The following is a 27,591-nucleotide window of genomic DNA, read 5'->3' on the forward strand; positions in this document are numbered from 1 at the left end:
GTTTAAATGAACTGGTTGAACCTGAATGTGAAACAATTGAGTTGAATCTGCTTGAGAGGTTCTCAAGTCAACTGGTCATTTAAATAACTTTAATAACCTTGTAGCAGTGATGTCACTGTGAACTTGGTACATAAACAACTTTATTGAAATAACACCAATCAATAGACTGCCTACATATGATTTAAAATGTAAAGTTTTGCAGTATGTAAAATGTTATGTGGGTGTGAGGCGCTGAATCATCTTTTAAAACAAACTATTAGACAAAACTGATCTGTGGAAATTATTCAGATTTCCCAATCAGCATGTTTAGACATATATATATATATATATATATATATATATATATATATATATATATATATATATATATATATATATATATATATATATATATACCCTATATTGTTGTCGTATGTATTAGCAACCAAAAGCATCAGCATGTAATTGAGAATTTTTACAGTATGTAATCATCTTGGTCTGACTTGTGAACAAATTGTTCTGTTAAATAGCATGATTTAAATGAACTGGTTGAACTTTTGTTCAGAATGATCACATGTGGATAAAATTTGTTTAATAGATTAACAAATCAATAGCTAATCTTAAAAAAATCAACTACCAACTTGCAGAGAATGTGTTCATAAAACGATAATGTATTTGGAATAGATGTATATGAAACAAACATAGTAATTTTGTTGTTAGAAATGCATAATAAATCTACCTTTATATGCCTGAACTATTGAGATGTTTTAAATTTAGATCATAACACGTAATATACTGCATAATTCATAGTTAGCATAGTAGTGGGTGCTGGAGGTGCTGACCAACTGAATCATATTTTAACCTGTTCTGTTAGAAAGCACAGATCTGTGGAAACTGGTCAAACTTTCCATTACTGTTTTCAAATATTACGTAGGCCAGTCATTTCTGTTCCTAACTAAACATATTCACTTGTTAATAAGATGTGTACACGTCATGAACAAATCATTCTGTTGAGTCAGATGAGTTTATTGAATCAGTATATACCAAACCCCAGCCTAAAAAAATTGTTCGAGTTATTGACTCAAGGACCACTTAAACAGATTTTAGACAAAAGTCACATTCTCTTTTATCCAAACTGACCAGCAATATTTGATTTGGATACTAGACTGTCCATACCAAATAGCAGATGTTACGAATTAAATGCAAGTATTGCGGTAAGAATGTTTGTCAACATTAATTACTAATTTTAACTAGCATGACGAATGTTGCGATCTGTTTGAAAATTTAATCCCCCACTGAATTATTTATTTATTTAAAAATTTTTTATTTACTTTGTTCCCTTTTTGAGAAAAAATGAAAATGTGTATTCCCCACGTTTTTGAGCATTAAATATCTTACCATCATTAGTGGTATCTTGTATCTTGAGCAGCTGCCAAAAACATCAGCATGCCAAAAGACAGTGCGTATGATAACATAGTAATTGCCTTGTTTGTAAACTGTTCAATCTAGCTTTTGGCATGCAGGTCCTGTTGCTGAGGCTTGTAATTAATGGTTAATAAAGCTGCTGTTTTAAATTTTATCCTTAAAGTGGGTATCGGGAGAAATCACATTTGTCTCTTTAAACAGAAAAACAAAGTTTCACATGCCTGTACATGTTAGACAATCAGAAAAGTTGGAGACGAATACATGCCAGTGGTTTTAGTAACTAAAACAGTGGCTAGCTTAAACCAAAGACTATAGAATACAAAAGTCGTGTCACTTGTATAGATTTGAATAGGGAAAAACGAAATGCTCAAATGGCCAATGAAGGCCCGCCTACTAGTTCAGAAGCCAATCAGCATCGCTAATAGACTGACGATTTTCCGGAGGAGGACCAGACGTGGGTTAATGCAGATTCTGTGTGCTTTGAACGTGTCCAAATAAAACTAAAGACACAGTTGTTTAATTTGTTTGGTAATTCCTAATGTGAAATTTAATCATAAGTTTGATAAATAGTTTTGGAGAATTTGATGTTTCCATATTTAAACAGAATGCCTGAGAGGAGTTTCAAAGATGACTACCGACTGAAATGACTTGCTTTAAATCACTTTGCTTAAACAAAGCTTACTAGAAATTAAAAGCACAGTGACTATGGTAGGGTTGCACAATATATCCAAAAATGATCACGATAATAGTATGCAATGTCCATATTGCAGAGAAATTCTGTATTCATTTGTGCCAAACATGCCAAACATTTGTGTGCTGTATGCATAGGCTCTTTATTCAGACCTGACCAAGAAATACTGTTCATGCCCACCTATCCACTAGGTGCTATTTGGTAAACCTAGAGCTGAAAATAAATACTAATGCTGGGAGACTAACATGGAAAAGGACAACAACCAATAAGACTCAGAATATGTGCTGAGGTTTTCAGTCTTTTGTTGTGTTTAAAGTCTAAATGCCTTTTTTTATTTAATAATCTCAAAATGTATTTTTTATAGCATACAATATACATAAATAATTATCATTACCGGCATTAACATATAATAAATATCATTAGTCGGCAGCTAGCTTTTTGCAACTCTCACATGGTTGCCCACTAAAGCTAAGCAGGGCTGGAGTCAGTACCTGGATGGGAGACCACATGGGAAAGCTACTGTAGGTTGCTGCCGGAAGTAGTGTTAGTGAGACCAGCCGGGGGCGCACAACCTGTGATCTGTGTGGGTCATAAGGCCCCAGTATAGTGACAGGGACTTTATACTGCTCAGTGAGTGTTATCTTTTAGATGAGATGTTAAACCGAGGTCTCCGTGGTCATTAAATATCCTGTCTTTTGAAAAGAGTAGAGGTTTAACCCTGGCATCCTGGCCAAATCTGCCCACTGGCCTCTGTCTGTCATAGCCTCATAACCATCCCCATATTATAATTGGCTTCATCACAGTCTCCATTTCACCAATCAGCTGGTGTGTGGTGTGCGGTCTGACGCAATATGGCTGCCGTCGCGTTATCCAGGTTGATGCTGCACACTGGTGGTGGATAAGGAGATTCCCCCAATGTGTAAAGCGATTTAAGAGTGTAGACAAGTGCTATATAAACTTAAGGAATTGTTATTATTATAACATTTAGATAATGAAATTACTAAATAAAATATGTTTTTTAATTGCTGGTAAATAAGCTTTTTTTTAAGGATGTATCTTACGAAATATAAAATATTGTTATTGCAACACACAGCAACAATAACACACATTTTGCTAGTATTGTGCAGCCCTACTCTATAGCCTCCAATGGTTCAACTTCAAACTGTGTCAGTGGGAACGCATGATGATGGCTAATGGTTTGAACATTTAAGATGACTCATGTAGCCCCCGCTGTTCATTGCCATACCTACACCATTCTGCTGCCAAAAAGCATCTTTCCCCATTCAGAAGCAGCCATGTGTGCTGACTAAGCACTTATTTTATTGTTTATATTGAAAACATTTAATGAAAGTGGAGACAGTGGTTTACAAGTGCCTGCACATTTTTCTGAGAGCTGTTAAATGCCTGAAATCTTTTCCTTTTTGGTGCCATTCATGTCGCTGCTCATGATTGTTGCCTATAAGCAAAGATGTCATTATGCTGTGTATGTGTTGTGCAGAAATCATTAAAAGCATCTATAATGGTCTCAGGTTGCCATCACATGCAGCCACAGTTGTGTTCATTGAGCAGTCATTGGTCAACAACAGTTAATAATTTGAAAGATTATTGGAATTCAGTACAATACAAAACTTATTAGAAAAGCTAATAGTGGTTTGCCAGGAAATTACCTGTATGTTACAGCATGCCACTTTAAATGTTAGCAAATTCTTTTTTGATTTTGTTCAACATTCGGGTTTCCGAAGTAAATATGATCTCATGTTTCTGCATAGAAATCTCCAACTCTATTAAGATTCAGCTTGAGTCAAAAGAACATTTTCACTTCCACCCATTCCCATGAATCATTGTTTTTAGCATTTCCACATTCCCAATATGCATAACTGTCTGTTTGCACAATATTTTATATATGTAAAATGACATTGCTATATATCAGCATGTTTAAATCAGTAGATTAAGATTTTAATTTTTTCATTTGTAGTGCTTCAGGGAATGGGGATCTCAGCCTTATGTAGGTCTCACCCTCATTATGTCTGTTTAGTGCACAGCTAATATTTTTCTTTTTATAATATAATATCAAAATGACACCAACTAACAAGCATTAAACAATAAAAACTTAGATTTTAGGACTAGGAAGATTTAGAGTTTATATATATATATATATATATATATATATATATATATATATATATATATATATATATATATATATATATATATATATATGCTAAAATCAAATGTTTTAATGTTTAATGCTTGTTAGTTTGTGTCATATCACAGATTATAACTCTCAAATAAAGACTTTTCAAAAAATCCCCAAATATAAATGAAATTAATATTATATTATATTATATTATATTATATTATATTATATTATATTATATTATATTATATGAATGTATTATCAACTTTCCTCTTGTAGACTGGCAGTTTCTTGTTTTTTATTAAGTTGAAGTCCTGGGCCCTGTTTTAGTAAAAAGGTTCAATCAACTCGGAGTTTAAACTTGAACTCTGAGTTGATTTACCGAGAGATTAAAACGCTGAGTTTTCGGTTTCAGAGTAGATCAACTCAGAGTTAAGCGCGCACACCGCAACTATACAAAGGCCTTATCAATGAAGTGCAGATATAAGGAATCACCATGGAAACATCTGAAAAAAGAGATCAGCATTTCTTTCTCCAGCTGAACTTGATGTGCTCATGCAAAGTTATAGCAAATATGAGCATATATTTAAAAAAGCAACACCACTGCATCGGCGAAACAGACGGTTAGCGTGGGAAAACATAGCTGCTCAAGTTAATGCGTAATTTTACATTTAAAGTATTTAAATAATTAAGTATAATAAAATAAGTAATGTTATGTGTGACTTTTATTAAATGTTTACACACGTTCCCTCTTTTATACAAGTTGATCAGTTTTAATAGATTTAAAAGTGCACTTGTGTGTCAGCCTCTATTATTGATCATGTGGTAGAGGCTGATATGACATTTAGTATGAAAGCAGAACTTTTAGAATGACTAATAATCCCATTAATCTAGTTATAGTACATGTCGAAGGTCAGTCAATTTAAGCTAATTACTTAGGGCATGCCATACTCAAACGTGTCTTTTCTTTGTGTGACTGAAACTAGAATAACGCTAGATGAACGAATAAAGTAGCGCTTCCATCCAATGAATCAAGGAGAACAATCCTAGAAGAATCGTCACGTCCTGATTATCTAGCGCCAAACATCAACAGTAAAAACAGAATTTACTCCAGTAAGAGAAGCTGCGTGGATCTCAGCCTGCTGGTTTATCTGTTCACACACATTTTCATCATCATATAATCACTTATAACAAACCTTTTTTTAATACACATACTGGAATTTGGGCGACGCAGTGGTGCAGTGGGTAGTGCTGTCGCCTCGCAGCAAGAAGGTCGCTTGGTCGCTGGTTCGAGCCTCTGCTTAGCTGGCGTTTCTGTGTGGAGTTTGCATGTTCTCCCTGCATTTGCATGGGTTTCCTCCGGGTGTTCCGGTTTCCCCCACAGTCCAAAGACATGTGGTACAGGTGAATTGGGAAGGCTAAAATACCCGTAGTGTATGAGTGTCTGTGTGGATGTTTCCCAGAGATGGGTTGCGGCTGGAAGGGCATCCGCTGTAAAAACGTGCTGGATAAGTTGCCGGTTCATTCCGCTGTGGCGACCCTGGATTAATAAAGGGACTAAGCCGACAAGAAAATGAATGAATACTGGAATTTTAATGAGTTTTTTTCAAAAGTTATGTGCATCATGACGTTTCCATCAATTGTTTTTATGCGCGTATCCAAAATGAGCAATAAAATAGGTGAGTGGAAAGATAAGACTAAGGCAAGAAATACCTCTAAAAAGCAACGGATACCGACAGAAACTGAGTTCAGAAACTGAGATCTAGTGCTGCTGACTAGGTTAGGTTCAGAGAGTAAGTTACCACGGTAACTGACTCTGAATTAAAGTTGCTTCTATTTTAGAAACAGGCTTGACTTACCCTGCTTTTTCTAGCTTGACAAACCTGCCATTTTGAAACAGTAAACCCAGAGTTTCTCTCATTTCAGGGTTAAAATACTAGTTTTCACATAACCTTCTTTCTGAAATGGCCCCTGATCTATTTAATTGTCGATTTTGATTTGTTGTGTTTCTTGTAAACAGGGGTGCCTTCTCTGTTGTTCGGCGATGTGTAAAGAAATCAACCGGCCAGGAATATGCTGCTAAGATCATCAACACAAAAAAGTTGTCGGCAAGAGGTAAGGTTTTACTTTTGGCTCCTGGATTTGATCTTTTACAGTGTCTTTGTAGAATATCTCAATCAATGTATATCAATAACACACCATCACTTTAAAATGACCTAATTTTTTTTGTGATTTATGTTGCGTGTTTCTCACAGTGTGATCTTCCGATTAAATTTCATATTTGGAAGCCCCAGTATAATTTAACAACAGCTGTTTACGAAATTTTGATTGTAAACATTAGAATCGTTACAAAACCAGCATTTTTTCAGGTTGCCCAAACTACTGCTCATACACGCGCAAAGGGAACGAGATCACGACACCAACCTCCTTTATGGTTGTTTCTGACAGACTTACTCAGATATTATACTGTGCATCAATCTATAACTACCATAAGAGTCAAAAACTTCTATGTTACAAAATATCATCCTCTTAATATCGATCATGCTGGTCTTCTGAAGTAATTTCCAACTTAATCCGGATGGCAAATCTCATCCCAAAATAAAAAGGATCTCTTCGTATTCATGGATGTTCAAATCTGTTCCATCATGCGATTTGAGTTTAAATGGCTGAGTTGGGAATTCATGAAGTCAGATGTGACAGGCTTTACCTCTGGTTCATTTCTTACAGCTTACAAAACTACATTTATTACCAAGTTTTAGTTTATTTAAATGTAGAGATTTCAAGCTTTATGTAGATGTTTCTCATGTCTGTGAGGCAAGGATTCGCTGAGATTCCAGCATATTTGCTGACAATGAACCCAAGTGGGTTCATAATAACAAATCTGCAAAAACTGTAATAAAAGCATATATCTGGACCTGCTCCAGGAGGATCACCAGCCTTTAGAGACCGATGATTGGCTCCATTACTTGAAGCTGGGAGTTCATTCACTAGAGCAGCCACATTGACATGATTATACTTTTCTCCATTCAAAACTATATGAGCGGCATGTCTTGTGTATTCTGCAGTCTTTGGTCATTGAAATACACCATAGATCCTCGTTATTAGTGTATCTACCACGAGCAGAGCTGGTTGCGTATGACAGGTCTCTTCTTTTTTGAACAGAAAGGACTGTACTATGAGCACATGCTAATTTAAGGTATATCAACCTACCTCAAACACTTAACAGGAAGAGCAGAGATCCAATTATATTCGTTCTTCCATTCTGCATTAAGCATACTAAACAATATTAATAATTTCTTCTCTGTGGACAGTTCTGTTCTTTGAGCTCAAACATTACAGCTAATGCAGGAAACCTGTTGATGCTGCTACCTTCCTTCATTTGTTCTCTTTCTGAGTTGAGTCACTAATCACTGTCAGTATCATCAGTGCTAATTATGCTGTTGGTGAAGCCGGTCAGGATATATGAGCCTCAGTCACCATTTCTGCTGCATCGCAAAACAAAAGCAGCAGATCTATTTCGGGGAACCAACACTTTGTGTACCTGTATCAGGTTGGGCTGTCTTTGGTTGAATAAATGAGATGGATTTTAATTAAATTACTCTTTTGGATTGCTATCTAGGCGTGGGCATGATTGATCATGATAACGCAGTAATTGTGTTAACTTTGTGAACATGTCACCCAGACCAACATCCAATGACTGTGCAGACATCCCAAAATGGGGCTTTTTTGAAAGGGCACTTTTGATTATGGTTATGGTTTGACTTTAGGTGATACCTTGTGGTGTAATCCCTACAAATACTAAGTAAGAACAAATAACTTTAATCACTTACAAAGAACCTCCAGAGTAAGAACTTTGAAGGGATGAAGAGTTTCTATGGCCTGCTATATATTAGCCATCTGCCATATTGGAGTGATCATAGCTGATTCATGAGCACTTAAGAGCAAGTTGACTCTACTTAAAATTTGCTTGCAACTGTATATATGCATGTTTGAATATCTATATCTTCAGTAGACTTAAGCAAATGATTTGCTAAACAAACACAATACAACACCATTAGCTAACATGTCATTAAAGTTAAAACCGTATAAAAATGTGTGTAATTGATTGTACATATAAAAACACAAATCAACACATTTGTGCCTATAAAATAGATTCCTTTTTTGGATTTTAAAATGGTCTTTTATACAAAATTGACTTTTACTGAAAACAGATGTGTGTCTGTCTACATTGCATGTAAACAAGCAGCCTATATTACTCCTATTTTATAAACCTGTTAAGGAATAGTTCTCACACTTATCATGGTTATGATAGATTTATGACAAGTTTTGTTGTCTTGGTAATGTCAAGTTGTCATGACAGACAAAAAAAGGACATATCATGATTATAAAGACCTTACGACAGTCTCATAAACACCCTTTCAAGTTAAGTGTCACCCAAAATATATTTTGAAAAATGCTGGTTGCTGACACCCGTTGAATTCCTTAGTATTCTTTTTTCCTCCTATGGAAGTTGATGGGTCCCAGACACCAACATTCTTCAAAATATCTATTTTTTTGTGTTCAACAGCAGAAAAAAAGGTTTAAAAATGCATGAGGGAGTGCAAATAATGAGGTAATTATTATCAACCATACATTACCTGACAACAGTCTATCCAAGTTCAAGGAGCAACAAATAATAACTAGACTTCTAGTTGATCATTTGGTATCAGAAGTTTTGCTTATTTTACCAAAACAACATGATCATACCTTAATTTTTAATTATTTAATTAGGACAGTAAGGTCTTGTCACTTAACAGAAATACTGTCCAGTACAGAATATAAAGTCATGGTGCAGTGTAAAAAGAATTAATATTGTGTATGACTCTCATGAGTTGGACGACTGCATCCATAAATCTCTGCAATGACTCAAATAACCTTAATAATAAAGTCGTAAAGCGTTCTTGCAGGAGTTCATCAAGATTCTTTGAATTCATCTTCAATGCCTTCTCCATCATCTTACCAGACATGCTCAATATTGTTCATGTCTGGTGACTGGGTTGGCCAATCCTGGAGCACCTTGACCTTCTTAGCATTCAGGAACTTTGATGTGGAGGCTGAAGTATGAGAATGAGTGCTATCCTGCTGAAGAATTTGCACTCTCCTGTGGTTTGTAATGTAATGGGCAGCACAAATGTCTTGATACCTCATGCTCTTGATGTTGCTATCCACTCTGCAGATCTCTCGCACTCCTCCATACTGAATGTTACCCTAAACCATGATTTTTCCTTCACCAAACTTAACTGATTTCTGTGAGAATCTTTTGTCCGTGCTGGTTCCAATAGGTCTTCAGTATTTGTGATGATTGGGATGCAGTCCAACAGATGATTCATCAGAAAAATCTACCTTCTGCCACTTTTCTAAACCATAAACTAGAAGTCACGTTATTATTTGTTGCCCTTACAACTGGGATCCACGACAAGACTTTTGTCAGGTAGTGTAGATCACTGAATTCAAGTAAAATATGTACTCATATTAAGGAAATAAGAAAAAATACCCACAGCAACCGTGTAAAAGTAGTCCAGTTCTCTGGGAGTACCATGGACATGGCAACTTGAGTCTATGCAATGTAGTCACATTTTGGAAACCTTTTGAATTTAATCTTGATTGATTTCACATTGGCTATTCCCGGATGCTGTACACGTTGACATGTTTTGGACTGGATCAAACATAGTTTCTGCTTGAACATATCAGTGCACACACTCCTGTATCGTATATACCACACATTAGTCATGTGAAAAGAATCATGTGAGTGAATTTGCAGCATTTGCACCCTGAGGGGCACTTTTGCACACTTTGGTTTGGATCGAGCTTTCAGTAGTGTTATCACTCCAAATTGCCCTTTGGAGGCAGATTTATCCTATTTGAAAAGCAGCATGTCTGAACGTGTGCGGACATATGGACATAGCAATAGCCCAAACTGGAGCAATGATTGTGCTGTCTGTATGCTTTCAAGCTGAATAACAACAGATCATCTTCTCGTTGTGTGCATTGTGTATGTACATCACAGTCCCCATGGATGGCCAGCAAACAACAGATTTATTAAAAAAAACAAAACAGCAGGTAATTAGATCAGGATAAGTTGGCGACTCTCATAGGCTTCTTTTGAAGGAACCTGGCAACTGTTTTTCTTAAAACTCTATATCACGCTGGCTGGCACTGCATTAAAAAGCAACAGTGCTATTCATCCGGTGGGGCCCACACAAGTGCCAAAGCCCCCTCCCGTGAAATCTCCCCATTCCCTTGGCCTTCATCAAAGCCTAGAGATCTCTCAACATGCCAGCCTGTTAACGGACACACATAAGCTATTATCATCTCTTGAGTCATCTCGCAAAGGCCAGGACTGCAATTACTCAGTCAAACGTTGTTTATAGGTTGTAGTATATAGAGTGCAGTATGTTGAGAGTGCCACATTCTTGTGTTTGTTTAATGGCAGTCCTCCAATTGGTGTGTCTGACCTTCATTGTTATGTTCTTAATTTTCCACTTTAAGGTTTCATTGCAGATGTGTACTGCATTGAGTTTATTTTATGTGGTGCTTCGGTTTCCTTGGTACCTGTTTTGCATAATTCAGATTAATCCAATAAAATGTAAAGATAAAAATATGAAAATGTAGAGTACACAAGCTTAAAACAAGTAATGTTAACTCAAACAGTAATGTGGTTTCACTGAAACTTCAAGTTGATGGTTGCGTTCGAAACCGCCTACTATTCAGTAGGTTCTGCATTTGAATTTAAACGTGCTACTCGGCCGATAGAAAAGTACGTTCTATACAGTATTAATGTGAGCAGTATGAATGGAATTCGGACGTACTACATCAGCCATTTTGTCATCATTACACGACCTACCTGTGTCAGTTGCGTTGCCTCACTCTTATTCATGAATTTTCTCGCGGGGCATCATGGGATAACGCAGCGTGCATGGGATGCGCACTTCAGAATCTCGCCGTAAGTAGTAAGTCATCCAGGTACTTCTCGCATATTGTTTTTCAAATTCTATGAATTTGCACATCCTACTAGACTCGCATACTGATTTATGCGTACTATACAGTATGGCAGTTTGCAGTTTCGGATGCAGCCGATGTTTGATGGTGGTATTTTGATTCGAAATTATGAGCTCAAAATTATAATAAAAACATTGATTAACTGATCCAGTCTTTGCTTTTAGATGTACATTTTTTTTTAACTAACAGAACCTTTTTCCCCCAAGTAATTTAATAACATACTTATAGTACATATTAATAACATACCATACATATTAGGGCTGAACAATATATTATTTAAACATTATTTAATAAAGTTTAAAATATAAAGATATTATTACTAATAATACTCTTTTATTAACTAATAATACTCTTTTATTCATTCATTCATTTTCTTTTTGGCTTAGTCCCTTTATCAATCAGGGGTTACCACAGTGGAATGAACCGCCAACTTATTTAGCATATGTTTTACATATTGGATGCCCTTTCAGCTGCAACCCATCAGTGGGAAACATACACTCTTACTCACACTACAGACAAATAGCTTACCCAATTCACCTGTACCGCATGTCTTTGAATCAGTGGAAACCAGGGAACCTGGCGGAAACTCACACGAACACAGGGAGAACATGCAAACTCCACACAGAAATACCAACTGACCCAGCCCAGGCTCGAACCAGCGACCTTCTTGCTGTGTGGCAATATTGCTACCCACTGCGCCACAGCGCTGCCTCATATTCTTTTAGATTATTGCATAAAATAATTTATACAATGATGACCATGTTACATTTGATTGTTTAATTTCTACATTTGAATGGTGTTAGACCCCTCATTAAATCATAAAGCAATGTTTATTTAACTTTTATCATTGCTCTGTTGTATTTATAAATGCCTGTAATTTGTTTTAGATTATATGCAGATGCACTGCATGAAAAAAAAGACTTGATCAGCCCAGTCAATTTAAATTAATGAAATTTTTCCAAGTAGAGCTATTCAAATCATCTGGTGAAATTATATTCACATAACAATATATATATATTGCAGGAAAACAAAATATTGCAATGTCAGATTTTTCCAATATCGGGCAGCCTTTGTACATATATAATGCAATATTTGAAAATATTATTGGATGCATTTATTATTGAATGTACAAGGTCATATAAAGTTAATACTGAAACAGTTGATTTTAAAACTAATTTACATCAATAAAATTTTAAGTAATGTTAACATCAGCTGTATAATAATACATTTGCGTGTGTGTGCAGGTCACACATTTCCTTAAGGGTGCACTCACACTAGGCTATCCGAACCATGACCGTACGCGATTCTCGGTTCATTTTACAAGTGTGAGTGCTCTGAATCGGGCCCTGAAACGGTTCAGTTGTCTGGCCCTGGCCAGGTTGGAAGAGGTGTGCCAAAGCACGGTTCAGTTGGACTTCGGCGCAGTACGCTTGTAGTGTGAGTGCAAAGTGTGCCTGGGCAAGAAACTGAAGATGCTGAAGATTTTCAATGAACTCAAACTGTCGTAGTTTATTAAAGATACAAACCCTGCGCTGCACCTTCAGCAAATCTTCTAATACATGCAGCATGGGGACTTTTATAAGCATCAAAAGTGGTGGACCTGTTGTGCAAAATATTTGATTGCATGTCACTGCATCTCAAAAGACTAAAAATAATACAATAATAACCCCTATTTAACCAATTAAGTAAATTGAGAACCAGTTCTTATTTACAATGACGAATTGACCAAGAGGCAACTTAAAAAGCAGATATAAAGCAGCAGTAACACAATATAATAACAATTTCACAAATTAATTTTTAAAGGATAATAGTGGAATAAAAGTGTTAAGCTTTAAGGTCTGCTGCAGATGATTCCAAGCATCAGCAGCTGAAAACTGAAAAGAGTAGCGACCAAATGAAGTGTGAACTTCAGTTATACAAAGATTAATAAAACTATTACAACAAAACTACTACAAAACGATATAACTAAAGCAATGTCACTGTGTCGAGCGAGAGCGCTTCTCTTCCTGTTAAACTAAACAGTAGCATCATCGATGACGGAAGTGTTCTCCGGCTCAGAAGGTAAAGATGCAGTGAGAGTGCAGGCCGTTGGCGGAGGGGGGAGGGGGTACAATCACAATTCGGCACAGTTCAAGACAACTGTACCTAGTGTGAGTACACTCGTATTTTGTTTTTGAACTGTAGTTTGTTCCTTAAGGTGTCAACAAGAAATGGGGCTGACTGTTTTACAGTAAAATAGCAGGTAGAGAACACTATAGAGAGAACATGAACAACAACACAACTACTGAAACACAATAAATGCCTGTGTTTGTGTTCAAGACAATTTTACTGCTCAAATTCTAGAGAGAAATAGTGCAGACTGAACAAGGAGGAGTATTTCAAGCGTGCATGTAAATCACCTGCTTTTGTCTTGAATTTGGCTGTACACAGTTAGGCCCCGTTTACACTATTGCATTTTAGTTTGAAAACTGATAAGTTTTGCTATGGTTACGCCATCTGTCCACACTGCGCTGGAGTTTTCGAGCACCGAAAACGGAGCGTTTTGGAAACACTGAAGAGGCCGTTTTCATTCTAAAACGCTGCTGCTCCATCTCAGTGTGGATGGGGGGAAAACGGAGGCGGGGCTGCAGACATTCGCCTCTTTGATTGGGTTTTTTCATCAATATTAAGTAGCCTACGCACACAGTTCAGTCCTGCATCCTCTCCTTGTAAGTTCAGACTTCGCAAGGTTGATATGAAAACTCCCGAGGACATGTTGGGTAAATCCTTAAATGGAACAGTGTACTTTACCTTATTCACATCATCCTGTCTATGTTGTTTCACTATCTTAACAATAAAATGAAAACATGATATTTTCATTTTGATATTAACAACTTAACTGACAGCAGAAATGTTGAGGCATTGTGCTGCCTATATGACCGTCATCTTCACTGTATGCTTATTCATAACAAAACGGAGCCTATAACATCACTGCCTCCTTTCATTTTCATTGAAAATACAAAACATTTCCTCTCTTTTGCTGAATATGAGTTTTAATAATCAATAATGATCATTATAAAAGTATAACATACAATAAGTTTATACATTATAGGAAAAAAAGGCAAGCAATCAATCAATATACAGAATGTATGTGGTTACATTAATTCTTAACTTTGCGCTCAGCTAAAACACGTTACCCAAAAACAAGTAATAGATTCACAAGACCAAAGTCAGGGAATATGTTGTTAGATATCGACAACAAGATGAATTAAATATCATTTTTAACAAATATAGTGAGATTAGATCCTTGATGAACATTCCAACAAGCACAGCTCTCATCTTGCTATAGATATGGTGCAGCGCATGCCAGAGTGTGTGTGTTTGTGTTTGGTACCGTGATGTATGTTTTCAGTGTTTTGGTGTAGACGGAGAGCTGTTCAGAAACGCTGGGTAAAACGCTAGTGTGGACGCAGGTTAAACGCCGTTTTAAAACTAAAACGCACTGGTGTAAACAGAGCCTTAATGTTATTTTTTTGATTCTCATGAATCAAATTTTGCAATAATTGAGTCTAAACAAAGTAATAGGGCATTTGTAATAATAAATAAGGATAATATAGTTTGTAATGAAAACCTGTGCATGCATATCATTATATAGCGTAGCACTTTCACACGTGATAGAATGTTTAATGTTCAGACACTATATAGACATCCTTGATGCTATCGGCTGTCATTATTTGGCTCTCTGGAATGCTTGATTCTGATTGGTCAATCATTGTTGTTTCCAGTTAACCAGCTGAATAGTTTATCCATATATCCTTGCAATCCAACATAATAAACCATACTTGGTGTTCTGGGTTTTTGGCTGGGATAAGATGCCAAGAAATAGTGGTGATAAGTAATAATGCAGACTGAACGAGGAGGAATGTTTCAAGTGTGCATGTAAATCACCTGTTTTCGTCTTGCCTTTGTTATTTTGTGTTCATTTTGTTATTTTATGGCATATTTTTTCATCATACTTCATGACCAAGTAACATAATTATTTTTTACAAACTGAAGTGGATTGAACATAAAACAATTAAGTTGTCCTAATAAACCTTAAAGTATTATGTTGTTTCAACTCATTTTAAATAGGTGCTTTAACAAGCAGCAAAAAAGATTTTTTAAGTCTATATCCAATCCACCTCCGTACCCCTGTTGGAAACCTTCATGTTAATATATTCCCATACAGTCTCCTGGCCATATGAGGTTTGGCTGAACTTGTGTGTGATGGTGGTCAGTGGTTCAATCCAGGGCAGCGTGGAGTCTGTGGCTGAAGCGTCTGCATCACGAGCATGCAGCAGTGATGTCAGGAGGCGCGTGAAACACTGCTGAATAATTGAGGCGCACAGCCTGCTGTAGCTCTAAATGGAAAAAGAGGCTAGGACCTTCAGCACTTTCTGCCTGTGCACATCCCTCCTGCTTATTCTGACCTCCCTCAGATCAGCTGCAGCATCGCAGCCTTGCCGTATTATCAGGGCCCTGGAAAGCTTCCTCGCTGCTCGCTGGAGGGCGACTGGCAGAGGCCTGATAAACGCAACAGCACTGCTGTGGTGAATCTTTAATGGAACAAACTGTGAATTTTTAATGAACACCAGCCAAATGGTGCGTGTGTGTGTGTGCATGCATGCACCAAAGGGAAAAGAGTGGGTGTTTATTGGGACATATTTAAAGGAAAGACATCACTGTGTGCATGTTTGCAATGTTTGTGCAAGTTCCAGCGAGGGTCAGAGGTGTAAAAGGTATGGTTGTGTACATGTTGGTAGTGGTAGTACATGTGTTGGGTTTGTGTTTGATTCCATAGGAGCCTCTTTGGATCAATCTCATCAATCAAATTTTGCAATAAATGTATCTAAACAAGGAATAGGGCATTTGTAATGAAAACCTGTCCATGCATATTATTATATAGTATAGCTTTACTATCTTTAGCTTTCCTTTACTTTGACTTTTTTTAATTTACAAGTTTTTTTTTACAACTGTATTATTTCGTTTTTTAGGGCATCTCCAGCTAAAAAGGCCCATCCACTTTAAAAGCTACTGTTCCAAAATATTTAAAATATATCTGAAAATAAAATACATTGTGTTCAATGGGGGAAAAGGGTATCCAGCTACTGTAAATAAACTTGTAATCCATATATCAATATAATTGGATTGTACAACCATTCTTATTGGTTATTGACTGTGATAAGATGCCTGTTGCATTAACTTTATGCAAAAGAATCACAGCTGTATTAATCTGAGAATATAAGGAAACATTTTTATCATTGTTGCATTCTCATTTGGAAATGTTGTGGCCAATCAAACACTGTTGTGCATATTAATGTTCCAGAGTGTTATGTAACAGTCAGAGTTAGCTTCAGATTCACAATATTTTTCTGTGGTCTTTTCTCAAATGAGATTTCTATAAAGAGTAATCAATGGTGTTTAAGGGTGCTTTCACACCTGCCTTATTTAGTTAGTTTGAATCGCACTAGAGGTCGTTTTCCCTCTTGTTGCAGTTCGTTTGGGCAGGTGTGAATGCAGCAATTGTACTCGAGTGCGCATCAAAAGCAGACCAAAAAAGCGTACCGAGACCTGCTTAAAGAGGTTGTCTCTGTACGCTTTCAAACGAACCCTGGAGCAGTTCGTTTGTGGTGAGAATATGATCCGTACTAAAACAGGTTCAACCGCAAAAAGGCAGATGCGCTGTGCATTATGGGATATGGAGGAAAAACATTTGTTGACAGCGCTTTACCAACACAGAGAGAGAGAGAGAGAATAGGTAATATTTCCGCAAGATGACCATGTCGCAGTTTAGCTAAAGTAATTCATGCCGCCTCCTGAAGTGACGAGCGATACATTAAAATATTGTTTTACAGCCGTGACGGCGCTTCATTCTCGAAATGTTTAGTATGTCTAAAGCAGGGATCTAATCAGCCAGCGCAGTCGTCCCTCCATAGTAAAAAGCGACATTTTGTGTCTGCTGGTTTGTTTACTTGCAGGAGTTGATTGCCATTCTCCTGCACTTGAATTTTGACCAATCAATAAGCAGTTGAGGAATTATGATCAACAACATCTGGCCAATTAGAGATGTGGATTTTGTCAGATGAGTGCATTTTTGTTCTTTTTAACTGGTTCGGACCAAAGCCAGCAAAACGACCCAAAGATGGCAGAAATTGCTACAAAGTATCATTTATTGCCCTTGGTGCGGACCAAATCAAGCGAACTACAGATGTGGAAGCACCCTAAGGCTCATGATATGCCATTTACTATTTTTTTTCTCTACAGATTTCCAATCTATTGGCACCTTTAGGAAAAGAATATATATCTGCACATTTTACTTAAACTATTAGCTACAGTATAGGGATGCAAGGAATGACAAGGAAACGTTTCTCTGTATTTGTTGCAAATATCCTGATCAGAGCATCCCTACTTGTAGCTAGTAGGCTTGTAAATTATTAAAGCTCAGATTAATGTTTTGTGTCTAACTGTTTAATTTAGTGGCAAGTAGCTGTGTAATTAGCGGTATGACATACACCCACTGGTTGTTTTCACAAAATCAAGCCTTTCGGTCTTATAGTACACAACAGCTTTCTGCTTCATGTTGGCTAATATTTGGCATGCGCAAACTACTGTTTATAAGTTTCATATGCTCATATACTCTATTTATTTGATCTAAACATAGTAAAACAGAGCGCAGGTAGCTCTCTGCAACTCTCATATGGTCGCACACTGAAGCTAAGCAGGGCTGCGCCCGGTCAGTACCTGGATTGGAGACCAGATGGGAAAGCTAGGTTGCTGCTGGAAGTGGTGTTAGTGAGGCCAGCGCTCAACCTGTGGTCTGTGTAGGTCCTAATGCCCCAGTATAGTGACGGGGACTCTATACTGCTCAGTGAGCGCCGTCTTTCGGCACCCTGGCCAAATCTGCCCTCTGGCCTCAGTCCATCATGGCCTCCTAACCTTCCCCATATCATAATTGGCATATCATCACTCTGTCTCCTTTCCACCAATCAGCTGGTGTGTGGTGTGCGGTCTGGCGCAAAATAGCTGCCGTTGCGTCATCCAGGTGGATGCTGCACAATGGTGGTGGATGAGGAGATTCCCCTCCATTGTGTAAAGCGCTTTGAGTGCCCAGAAAAGTGCTATATAAATGTAAGGAATTATTATTATTATTATTATTATTTAATTATACAAATTGTATTAGTACATTCATTATTTTCTATTGTTAAATAACAAAAAATACTGATTTATTTCTGATAGCAAAACTTTATTTAATTTTTTTTCTGACTTTTCTGGTGCTCAACATTATAATATATTTTTTATTTGTATTAAAATGTTGAAAACAATTGTGCTACCGAAAATTTAGGGCTGGGTGATATGTCAAAAAGTCAGTGTTGATAATTATTTTACATATTGAACAATAACAATATATATTTTGATATCAGTTAGTGATGCTTCCAGATTTAAAAGAGTACCCCAACAATCACTGAAGCCACAAAACTTAGAGGATCAGCTAAATGACATATAACATTTTTGGTCGATAAATTTTCGGTGGTTGAAAATTCGATACATCTCTAATATCAATACACTTTTAGATTCCCATTGTTGCACATTTCTGCTGTGTGATTGGCTCTTAGATCAATATAGCGTAAAAAGTCTATAACTTATCATTGTTATTGACATAAATGTATTTATCGGCCCAGCCCTATTAACATTTCTGTGAAAAAAGGTATGTCTCCCTTGTTTTGCAATAGCAATATCAGTCATTTAACAGTCCATTATTCTCAACCCCAAATTTTCACTAGTCGTCTTTGACTTTGGACTGTATTTTTTTTTTTGTATATCTTTGAACAGGGGCGGACTTTGTGATTTGGGGGCCGTAAACAATTTCAGGTATGGGGCCCTAGCATTATTGAAAAATAAACTGTTTGTTAAAAAGTGTGAGTGTATATTGTGATTCGATTTTAATAATAATATTATTTAAAAATGTTTAAACCAATTTATTTCACAATCTATCAATCTAATCTTTTCACCATTTTTCAAATGAATTGAGTAACTGCTGTTAGTGAATTGGCGGCTTTTTTACTGGGCAATGCTATTTGAACAGGCCCTCGATCTCTTAACAAGCTCACATCGCTCAGCATCTGACTGCTGTTTTGACCAGACGGCAGAAATGTGGAGGAAGCTGCGTTTCTTTGTTTGTTGTTTTTCAACTTTCCCCCCAAATATTTTCAAAATTCTCACTCTTGTTAACTCTACCCATGTCTACTTTGATCGTTGGCAGACTTGTGTCACTAAAATCTCTGTGATTGTGACCAACAGTAAGAAAATAATAAACAGTCTATTTAAATTATTGCATTAAAAACAGAGGAGAAGCAGATCGGTTTGACTGTACCAGTGAAATACCCCACTCACTCAGTACTTAAACATTAAACATTTGCCGTTAATATGCAGAGGAATGATCTGCTCTCAATGCTGCTGGTGTAAGAGACGGCTGTGTAGCACTGTGCCGCCTTTGAGTGCTCTAAGGCGGGCGAGAGACTGACGGCATCACCTGCAGCTCGTTGTGAACAGTAACGTTAAGAACGGTACAGCATGGACACATAAAAGTCTAAAAATCTCCTGTAACATCGAAAACATTCACTAGTCACTTTTTTATTATTATTATTATTATTATTATTATTTTATTTTTATTTTTTTGGCCCTAAGGGGGTCTGAATAGTCACTATGTTGGTACCTCTGGCTGGCAGTGTCTTTGATTACACTTGCACCTCGTGCATGTGCAGTACAGACAGAATGTTCCATTGTTCATGGGGTGCCCAAAGTTTTAAAAAAGTAATAATGTTAAAATCTTAACAGTTATAGACCGATTTTACAACATATAATAGAAAATATTTTAAAGAGATAAAGGATTATTATAGGCTTCTTGGCATTGGTCGGGGACCCCTAATTCCCATGGGCCCTAAGCGGCTGCTTAACTCGCTTATTGGTTAAGTCTGACTATGTCTTTGGACCGAGTATAACATTTAAGGGGAGAAGCTCTAAATGTTTTCTGGTAAAGAACAAGTCTACATACCACATAATCAATGTCTCAGCATACTGTCCTTGATGCCCATCTGGGTCCTGATTACCATGACATTCAATGAGATTCACCTCTATTGCCACACTCTGCTCAGATGCCTGGAGTTCTACTTCAATGGTGTCACCGTGTTCCTGTAACTTTAGATGAACTCATAGCTAATGTTTAATTACAGTTGCTTCCAAAGGGGTATTTGAAAGGAAAGCTGCCTTCATTTGTTTCACTGGATCGGACAGCTAGTGATTGCTCTCATTTGCTCAATATAACTTGCAGCCTTGATTAAACAGGATTTCCCATCAACAGCGTTGCTCAGTTCATCAGTATCATTAGTCACAATGAATGTTTGCTGGCCTTGACCACTTGTAGACCGATTCTAAAGAATGCTGTTAGATCTATGGAGGCTGATAAATCTAAAGCTGACACACTTTGTGGTTGAAATTCAGCTTTAGCTTGTAACATTCTAAAGGGAGTGGGGGCGGTTGGTTTTTAGAAGATTTTAATTTCTGAGTGAACATTACAGCTTTAATTGAGAGTAGGGCTGCACGATGTTGGAAAAATCTGACATTGCGAATTTTTGTTTTTCTGTGATATACAGTTGAAGTCAGATTTATTAGCCCCCCTTTGATATTAAATATTTCCCAAATTATGTTTAACAGAGCAGGGAAATTTTCACAGTATGACTGATAATATGTTTTCTTTAGGAGAAAGTCGATTTTTTGGGGGGGCTAGATTAAAATAAATTTAAATTTTTTTAAAAACCTTTTTAATGTCAAAATGATTAGCCCCTTTAAGCTATATTTTTTTCGATAGTCTACAGAACAAACCATCATTATACAATAACTTGCCTAGTTGGCTGGCTAGTTAACCTAATTAACCTGGTTTAGCCTTTCAATGTCACTTTAAGCTTTGTCTGGGGTGGGGGGAATTGGGGGGCGCTAATAAATCAGGCGGGCTAATAATTTTGACTTAAACTGTATATTGCGATATACTGTATCTATACAATTCCAGTAAATGATTGAATGGCACTATGTGGAAAGTTTTTTTAAGGTTCAATACTCACGCTTCAATAAACTCCTAATTTGCTCCTTATTAAGGTAGTTTAAGTAGGATTAGGTATGTAGAATAAGATCATACAGTATATGTGCTTTATAAGAACCAATAAGCAGCCAATATCTCAAAAAGCTAGTAACTAGTGCTGTAACGGATCGCAAATGTCATGGTTCGGATCACTTTTTTTTTTTTTTTTGTCATGGATCTGATTGTTTTTCAGATCAGCCAAAAAGGGGAGATAACAAATGTCATTTTCTTTTCATTTATTCATTTATTACAAAAACATATTAAAATTAAAATTAAGAAATAATCAGCTGAATAAAAATAAATTGTCATTTTCAGTTCTGTGAAAAAAGAATTCACTGTTACTATTAATGTGGCTGATTACGCTAAATGTATAAATCTAACATTGTACTTTGTACAATCCATATTATTTTTTACTGTCATTTTCAATAAATAATTCAGTTATTCACTCATAAAACTTCATGTTTCAATGCTAGATGTGTCATTTTTGAAGAATTATTCAGTGGCTTATTTTTGATGGCTGGTTGCTGCTACCTATTGGTTAAATAATGTATTTGCTGCCTAAAACTTACATTTTTGTCAAGTTAAATGCATATGACTTTGATTTTAATCTTTACCTTAAACATCAGTGGTTTATCTAAATTATAAACAGTTGTTCAAGTACTTCAGTGTTATTTGACTGTTTGTAACTTCATTTCTAACTCAAAAGACTAAAGACTAAATCTCTTTCTTGATTTTGCGTTTTTCAAACACAGAGATGAATGCAGTTATTTGAAGGATTAATAAACATATGCAAATCACCATCATTTTTAATTTATGTTCTGTGGGTGTTGAAATTCCGATCATTTAATGATAAGTATTGCAGCGTACACTGAATGCATTAATGCTAAACTAGTGACAGAAAACACCTTTAATAACCAATAAATTAAAAACCATCACCTTTTAAGAAACCGCCAAATTCACAAATTTTACAGGAAGGCCTAAATGCTTTTATACATGTGATTCAAATACTACAAGAGGCGATCTCTCTGCGATCATCACAAATTTAGGATTAATCTACAAGTAAAAAAAATATTAATCCGTTGGTCACATGTGTTCCGAACTGAGTTGTGATCCATTACACCCCATACTAGCAACTAAGTAATAGTGAGAATTGGTCTTTAAAGTGTTACCAAATGTTTTATTAGGGTTGATTGGAATGCAGTGAATCATGTATTTCATGTAATAAACAAATTTCATGCATAGAGCAAAGATAAAAGTGAAATAACAGTGCATGCTTTGTATTTTTGTATACATCAATTACATTTCACTGCCATGTCATCTCAGCATTGTAGATCTTTGCGATGTGACTATTGCAGATGCACACTTTGTGATATTGATGCTGAAACCATATATTGTGCAGCTCTAATTGAGAGTATGAGGTCAATTTGAATGTATTGTTAAGGGACTGTTTTCTTGCCAGTTTAATTAAAGCATGATCTAGGTGGGTGCACTTTTGTTCTTGGTGAATTTTTTGCTGGTTTACTCAGATTGCAGAAGAGTGAAACTGAGCAGTGTTGAGGAAATGTTTGGTTTGATATTTTGAAAAACTGAATTGGATTGAAATTGGATCCAACAGCATGGCAAATCATTTCACTGTAGCATTCTTGTGGCTTCTCTTATATTTCTTTGCAGCTGAGCACATGTGGAAGCCATCAGTTTCCTACTCTGAAGTTTGATGTCTTTCTCCAAGAAAGAAAAAACTATTTTCCTTAACTTTGCCCTTTAATTAGTTGTGAAATAAAATACTCCAAACTAAAAACTTTTAACAATCATCTTCTGACATAATCTCAGCAACGTTTTTTTCATATTTTCATATTGACTCTTGATATTCGGAAAAGTTCCACGACTATATTTACAACAAATAGATTTGACTATGTTCTTTTAACTCTCTGGTCTCTAAAAGTTATGTGTGTTTTTATGAGATGGATTAAACCACCAAAACAAACAAGACACTTATATTGCACAATTCAAATCAACAAAAGCCAGCCTTCCTCTTTACTATTTACACCTCAGGCTCTGTTCATTTCAAACCAATTTACTCTGTATTTTGTAAAGGCATAATGTATTCGGTGATATGCATATGACTGGAGCATGTGGCACACTGTACAAACATTGACACAGATGAATACCATTATTCAGGTGGCTGACTTATTGTTTGCAAGACCCTAAATAATTGATCCATATTTTAGGCTAGAGTCACCATTAAGAAGCTGTGTTGAAAGAGAGCTGAAGAATTATGAAGATAGACCAAAACCTCTGGGTTTTAATTGAGGATGTCAGAAATGTATAAAGCATTTATCTTTTTCTCTTATGGACAGGTTTTTGTTTTATTATTCTACAAATTACATCTTTAAAAAAGAGAGAGGAAGAGTTATGAATTAGGGAAGTTTGTAACATTTTTATTTGGTGGTATAATTGTGTTTAAATCAACAATTTAAATCACAAATATGTGATTGTTTTTTAATATAACAGCTAGGGTTGCACGGTTTACCGGTACTTCGGCAGCACCACAATACTATGGCTCCAAAATACTGGTGGTGCCTCTGTAGTGTGTAAACAGTAGTATCGTCATGAATGGTCCTAAAATAGTTAATGTTGCAAGTGGAAAAGTCACTAAATTGCACATTTGTGCAGGCAAATAATCAATAGACCATTAATAGACCATTGGTTTTATTTTAATTTTACAGTCTGCATTAAGGTTGCAAAACTGTGTAGAATCAGTCATGACAGATCATATAGTGTGATCAATGATTTATTTATGTATTGATATATTTCAATAACAACAAAACAGTCACAGTATAGGTCCCACTTTATATTAAGTGTCCTTAACTACTATGTACTTACATCAAAAAATAAATACAATGTACTTACTGTGTTTATAATGTATTTGAGAACACTTGTGGTGCTTTTGGATTGGGATAGAGGATGGGTTATGGACAGGTTTGGTGGTATGGGTAGGTTTAAGGGTAGGTTAAGGTGTAAGGGATGGTCAACAGTGTATTTACAAATGTATTTACAGAAGTTAATTACAGATGTAATTACATACATGTATTAATCAAGCATAAGTACACAGTAAATACATGTATATACACAATAAGTACATTGTAACAAACTTTTAGTGTAAGTACATATAAGTTAAGTGTGTAAGTACATATTAGTTATTAGTTAAGTGTGTAAGTACATATTAGTTAAGGCCACTTAATATAAAGTGGAACCTGGAAGGATTATAAGTATTCTAGTATTTCTGACAATTTGCATTATTTTGTAGATTTGAGTTATGAATTACAACAGTATTGTGATAGTTTAGCTGTTACAGTGTCATGGACTAAATTTATGGTGTCGTGACAACCCTAATAACAAATAATGTTGCTGTTGAATTGAGTTTTAAATATTTCAGCTTTAAATATTTCCTTTATTATTCATACCCTAGAATGTGATCTTTTATTATAAATTCTAAACATAAATTACAAAAAAATCCTCTCCAATGTGTAAGGATACTTTCACACCGACACTTTTTTTTCGGAACCTGTCTCGTTTGCTCAGTTAGCGCAGTTCTTTTAGCATATGTGAACAGGGCAATCGCGCTCTGTTCCGCGCCAAAGTAATCGCTCCGAGACCGCCTTGAGTGAGGTGGTCTCGGCTCGATTGAAACGAACCCTGGAGCGGTTTGATTGCAGTGAGAAAGCGATCCGATCCGAGCGCAGTTATATCACAGTGTTTTATGGATATGTAATAGGCATACGGCTATATGAAGAGAGAATTATGATTAGGGTGGGAAGTTTCGCGAGTCTCCGGATGCCCGCAAACGAGTGATGATCTCCCAGTAATCTCGCGTCTCCCTCACGGTCCTCAAATAGGCATCATCGCGCACCCTCATCATCGCGCACCCTCTCACCCCCAAGCTCACGCACCCTGTCAATCACCACCAAACCACCACCTCTCCTGACAGCATAGCGGGACGCTGCAAAATAAACCCTGACACTCTGACCAATGTAAGGAGAGTTTACTCTCACATGACTTGTTTTAGCTCTTTTGATCCGATTAGAAACTTTGCAGTGTGAAAGCGAACCGCTCCAAGAGCAAAGAGCAACAATGTAACATTTGTAATTTCTGTTTCGGAACAACTGAATCGATTCACAGGTGTGAAAGCACCCTAAATGAGTGTGTGTTGATGTTCCCCAGAGATGGGTTGTGGCTGGAAGGGCATTCACTGATTAAGTTGGCAATTCATTCCGCTGTGGTGACCCCGGACTAATAAAGGGACTAAGCCGAAAAGTAAATGAATGAATGAATGAAATAAAAATCTTTTCCATCTGGGCCATTTGAAAAATTCCTTAGCGTTTAGCCCTTTGAGTCTAAAATTTCAATTCATAATGGTCTTAAAAAGTCTTAAATTTACCTTGGTATAACCTGCAGAAACCCTGCTCTCACCCCAATTCTACATGCTGACTCAGTCCAACAAGCTTCGACATTAACCTGTCAAGTGGTGCCGTGAGGAACACACCAAAGCAACTAACCGGACTGATGAAGCCCAACGGCTGACTGTTAACTTGGTGTGTCCTGGCTCTTAGATGCATATATACAGTATTGATTTACATATATTTACATGCACGTCAGAATAAGCATTTGCATTATCACACTGAAATGATCTTTCTATAATTCTTCAGGTCTAATAAAATTGAAAATGGCAATTTGATAGGCTACAGTGGGATGGTGAAATCAGTAGTTAACACTTGACCCTAACAGAACTGAGAGGGGAAATGTGTTTTCAAGGCCATCCTTTATTCCCTCGCTCTGTCATGCAGTGGTCATATAGGGATTTGTCCTACCTGCTTTGTTTTAACTGCTGGGAATCTGCAGGCGTCTAAAGCACGTAACAGGATAATCCCTGACGGATCGAGGGGGAGACGCAGTGACACCCTGGATCAGCAGATGGTCTGGTGTGGGACAGACGCGCGGCTTAAGCTCACACTCACACACAAGCACGTCAGTGTACAAACCCGGACGTCCTCCACTTTACAACGAGTAGCCGCGCTTATCCTTTTTTCCTAGAAAGAGTTGAGCTGAAGGGCTGAACGTTTGCATATTTTGTAAACATTGTTCCCATTAGCCAGTGTTTGTTTTGAGTGTTTTAGGTTTTAAACTTAATGAAGAAATAACTGCTCTGAGCTATTTTGTGCGATTGCTGTGGTACTGAGGTTTTACATATGCTCGTGAGCACTGTGTTATTGCGAATTGGCTTGATTCCTTTTACTGTCCTAAGCTGAATGTTTGCCTTTATCTTGTCTATAAACTTGCCCAAAGCACACATACACACCCTTCCTAAAAAAAACACATTTTTATCTTGTAGATGAGAGAGGGGTTTTTATCTTCTCAGTGGGTGGATAAATGGCAGAGCGTGTGCTGCTGGTGACAATGGTGCTGCTGGTGGTTGGACTGCTCTCATTCCATGCCTCTTCACAAAAGTGTGCAATTGAACTTTGTAATCAGTCAAAGAAAAGAGTTTTTGAACTGAAACCACTTGTATGAGGGTTTGGGATGTAAAAGAGCAGTCGTGGTTGATGTAGTGTGCTTGTCTGAATTAATTATTCACTGATGTTCCAGTCATCATGGGATTAAAGATTTTTTTCCCTTTCATATTATAATGTACATCAGAGTGAAATGAATTATTGAACTGAAAGAAACACTGCTTCTGTTCTTCCATTTTTATTTGTATTTTTTGATTGGATGGATTCAGAACTATGAGCAATAGATTAATAGAGTTTTAGATGAAAGAGTTTTTTTAGTACAGTATATGTTCAGAAGTGTTGTTTCTGCCTGGTATTTGCATGCATTTTCAGTGACCCAGTCAGAAGTGATCAGCCAAGTCGCATTAGCATTTCCATCTGGGATTACCATGAGTTTAGATGAGTTTCTCATGACCACTTGTTGTCGGATTTGGTCAAGATTTGTCTCTTTTCTTCCTCCAAGTCATGTTACAGATGATTAATGCTGTATTAATGAACCCACATTACTTGGCTTGTGAGCAAGCGGGAAACCATGCTAATGAAAATTATTTGGATGTTGACCATCATAAAAAAACGACGATATGTGTGTTGAGAGTAGGTGGTTAACACTTGACCCTTTTGTGGC

General features: G+C 36.7%; 1 protein-coding gene across 50 annotated transcripts in view; it reads left to right on the plus strand.

Annotated features, from left to right (window-relative positions):
• camk2g2 (calcium/calmodulin-dependent protein kinase (CaM kinase) II gamma 2) overlaps positions 1-27,591 on the plus strand; it is a 121,944-nt gene that overhangs the window by 815 nt on the left and 93,538 nt on the right. For all 50 annotated transcript variants that reach the window (XM_021480790.3, XM_021480793.3, XM_073920861.1 and 47 more), the window contains exon 2: positions 6,253-6,347. In XM_021480790.3, coding sequence (XP_021336465.1) covers positions 6,253-6,347 — 95 coding nt within the window. The remainder of the gene's footprint in view (positions 1-6,252; positions 6,348-27,591) is intronic.

The sequence above is a fragment of the Danio rerio genome, chromosome 13 (assembly GCF_049306965.1).
Source record: "Danio rerio strain Tuebingen ecotype United States chromosome 13, GRCz12tu, whole genome shotgun sequence".
In the NCBI taxonomy this organism is placed as follows: domain Eukaryota; kingdom Metazoa; phylum Chordata; class Actinopteri; order Cypriniformes; family Danionidae; genus Danio; species Danio rerio.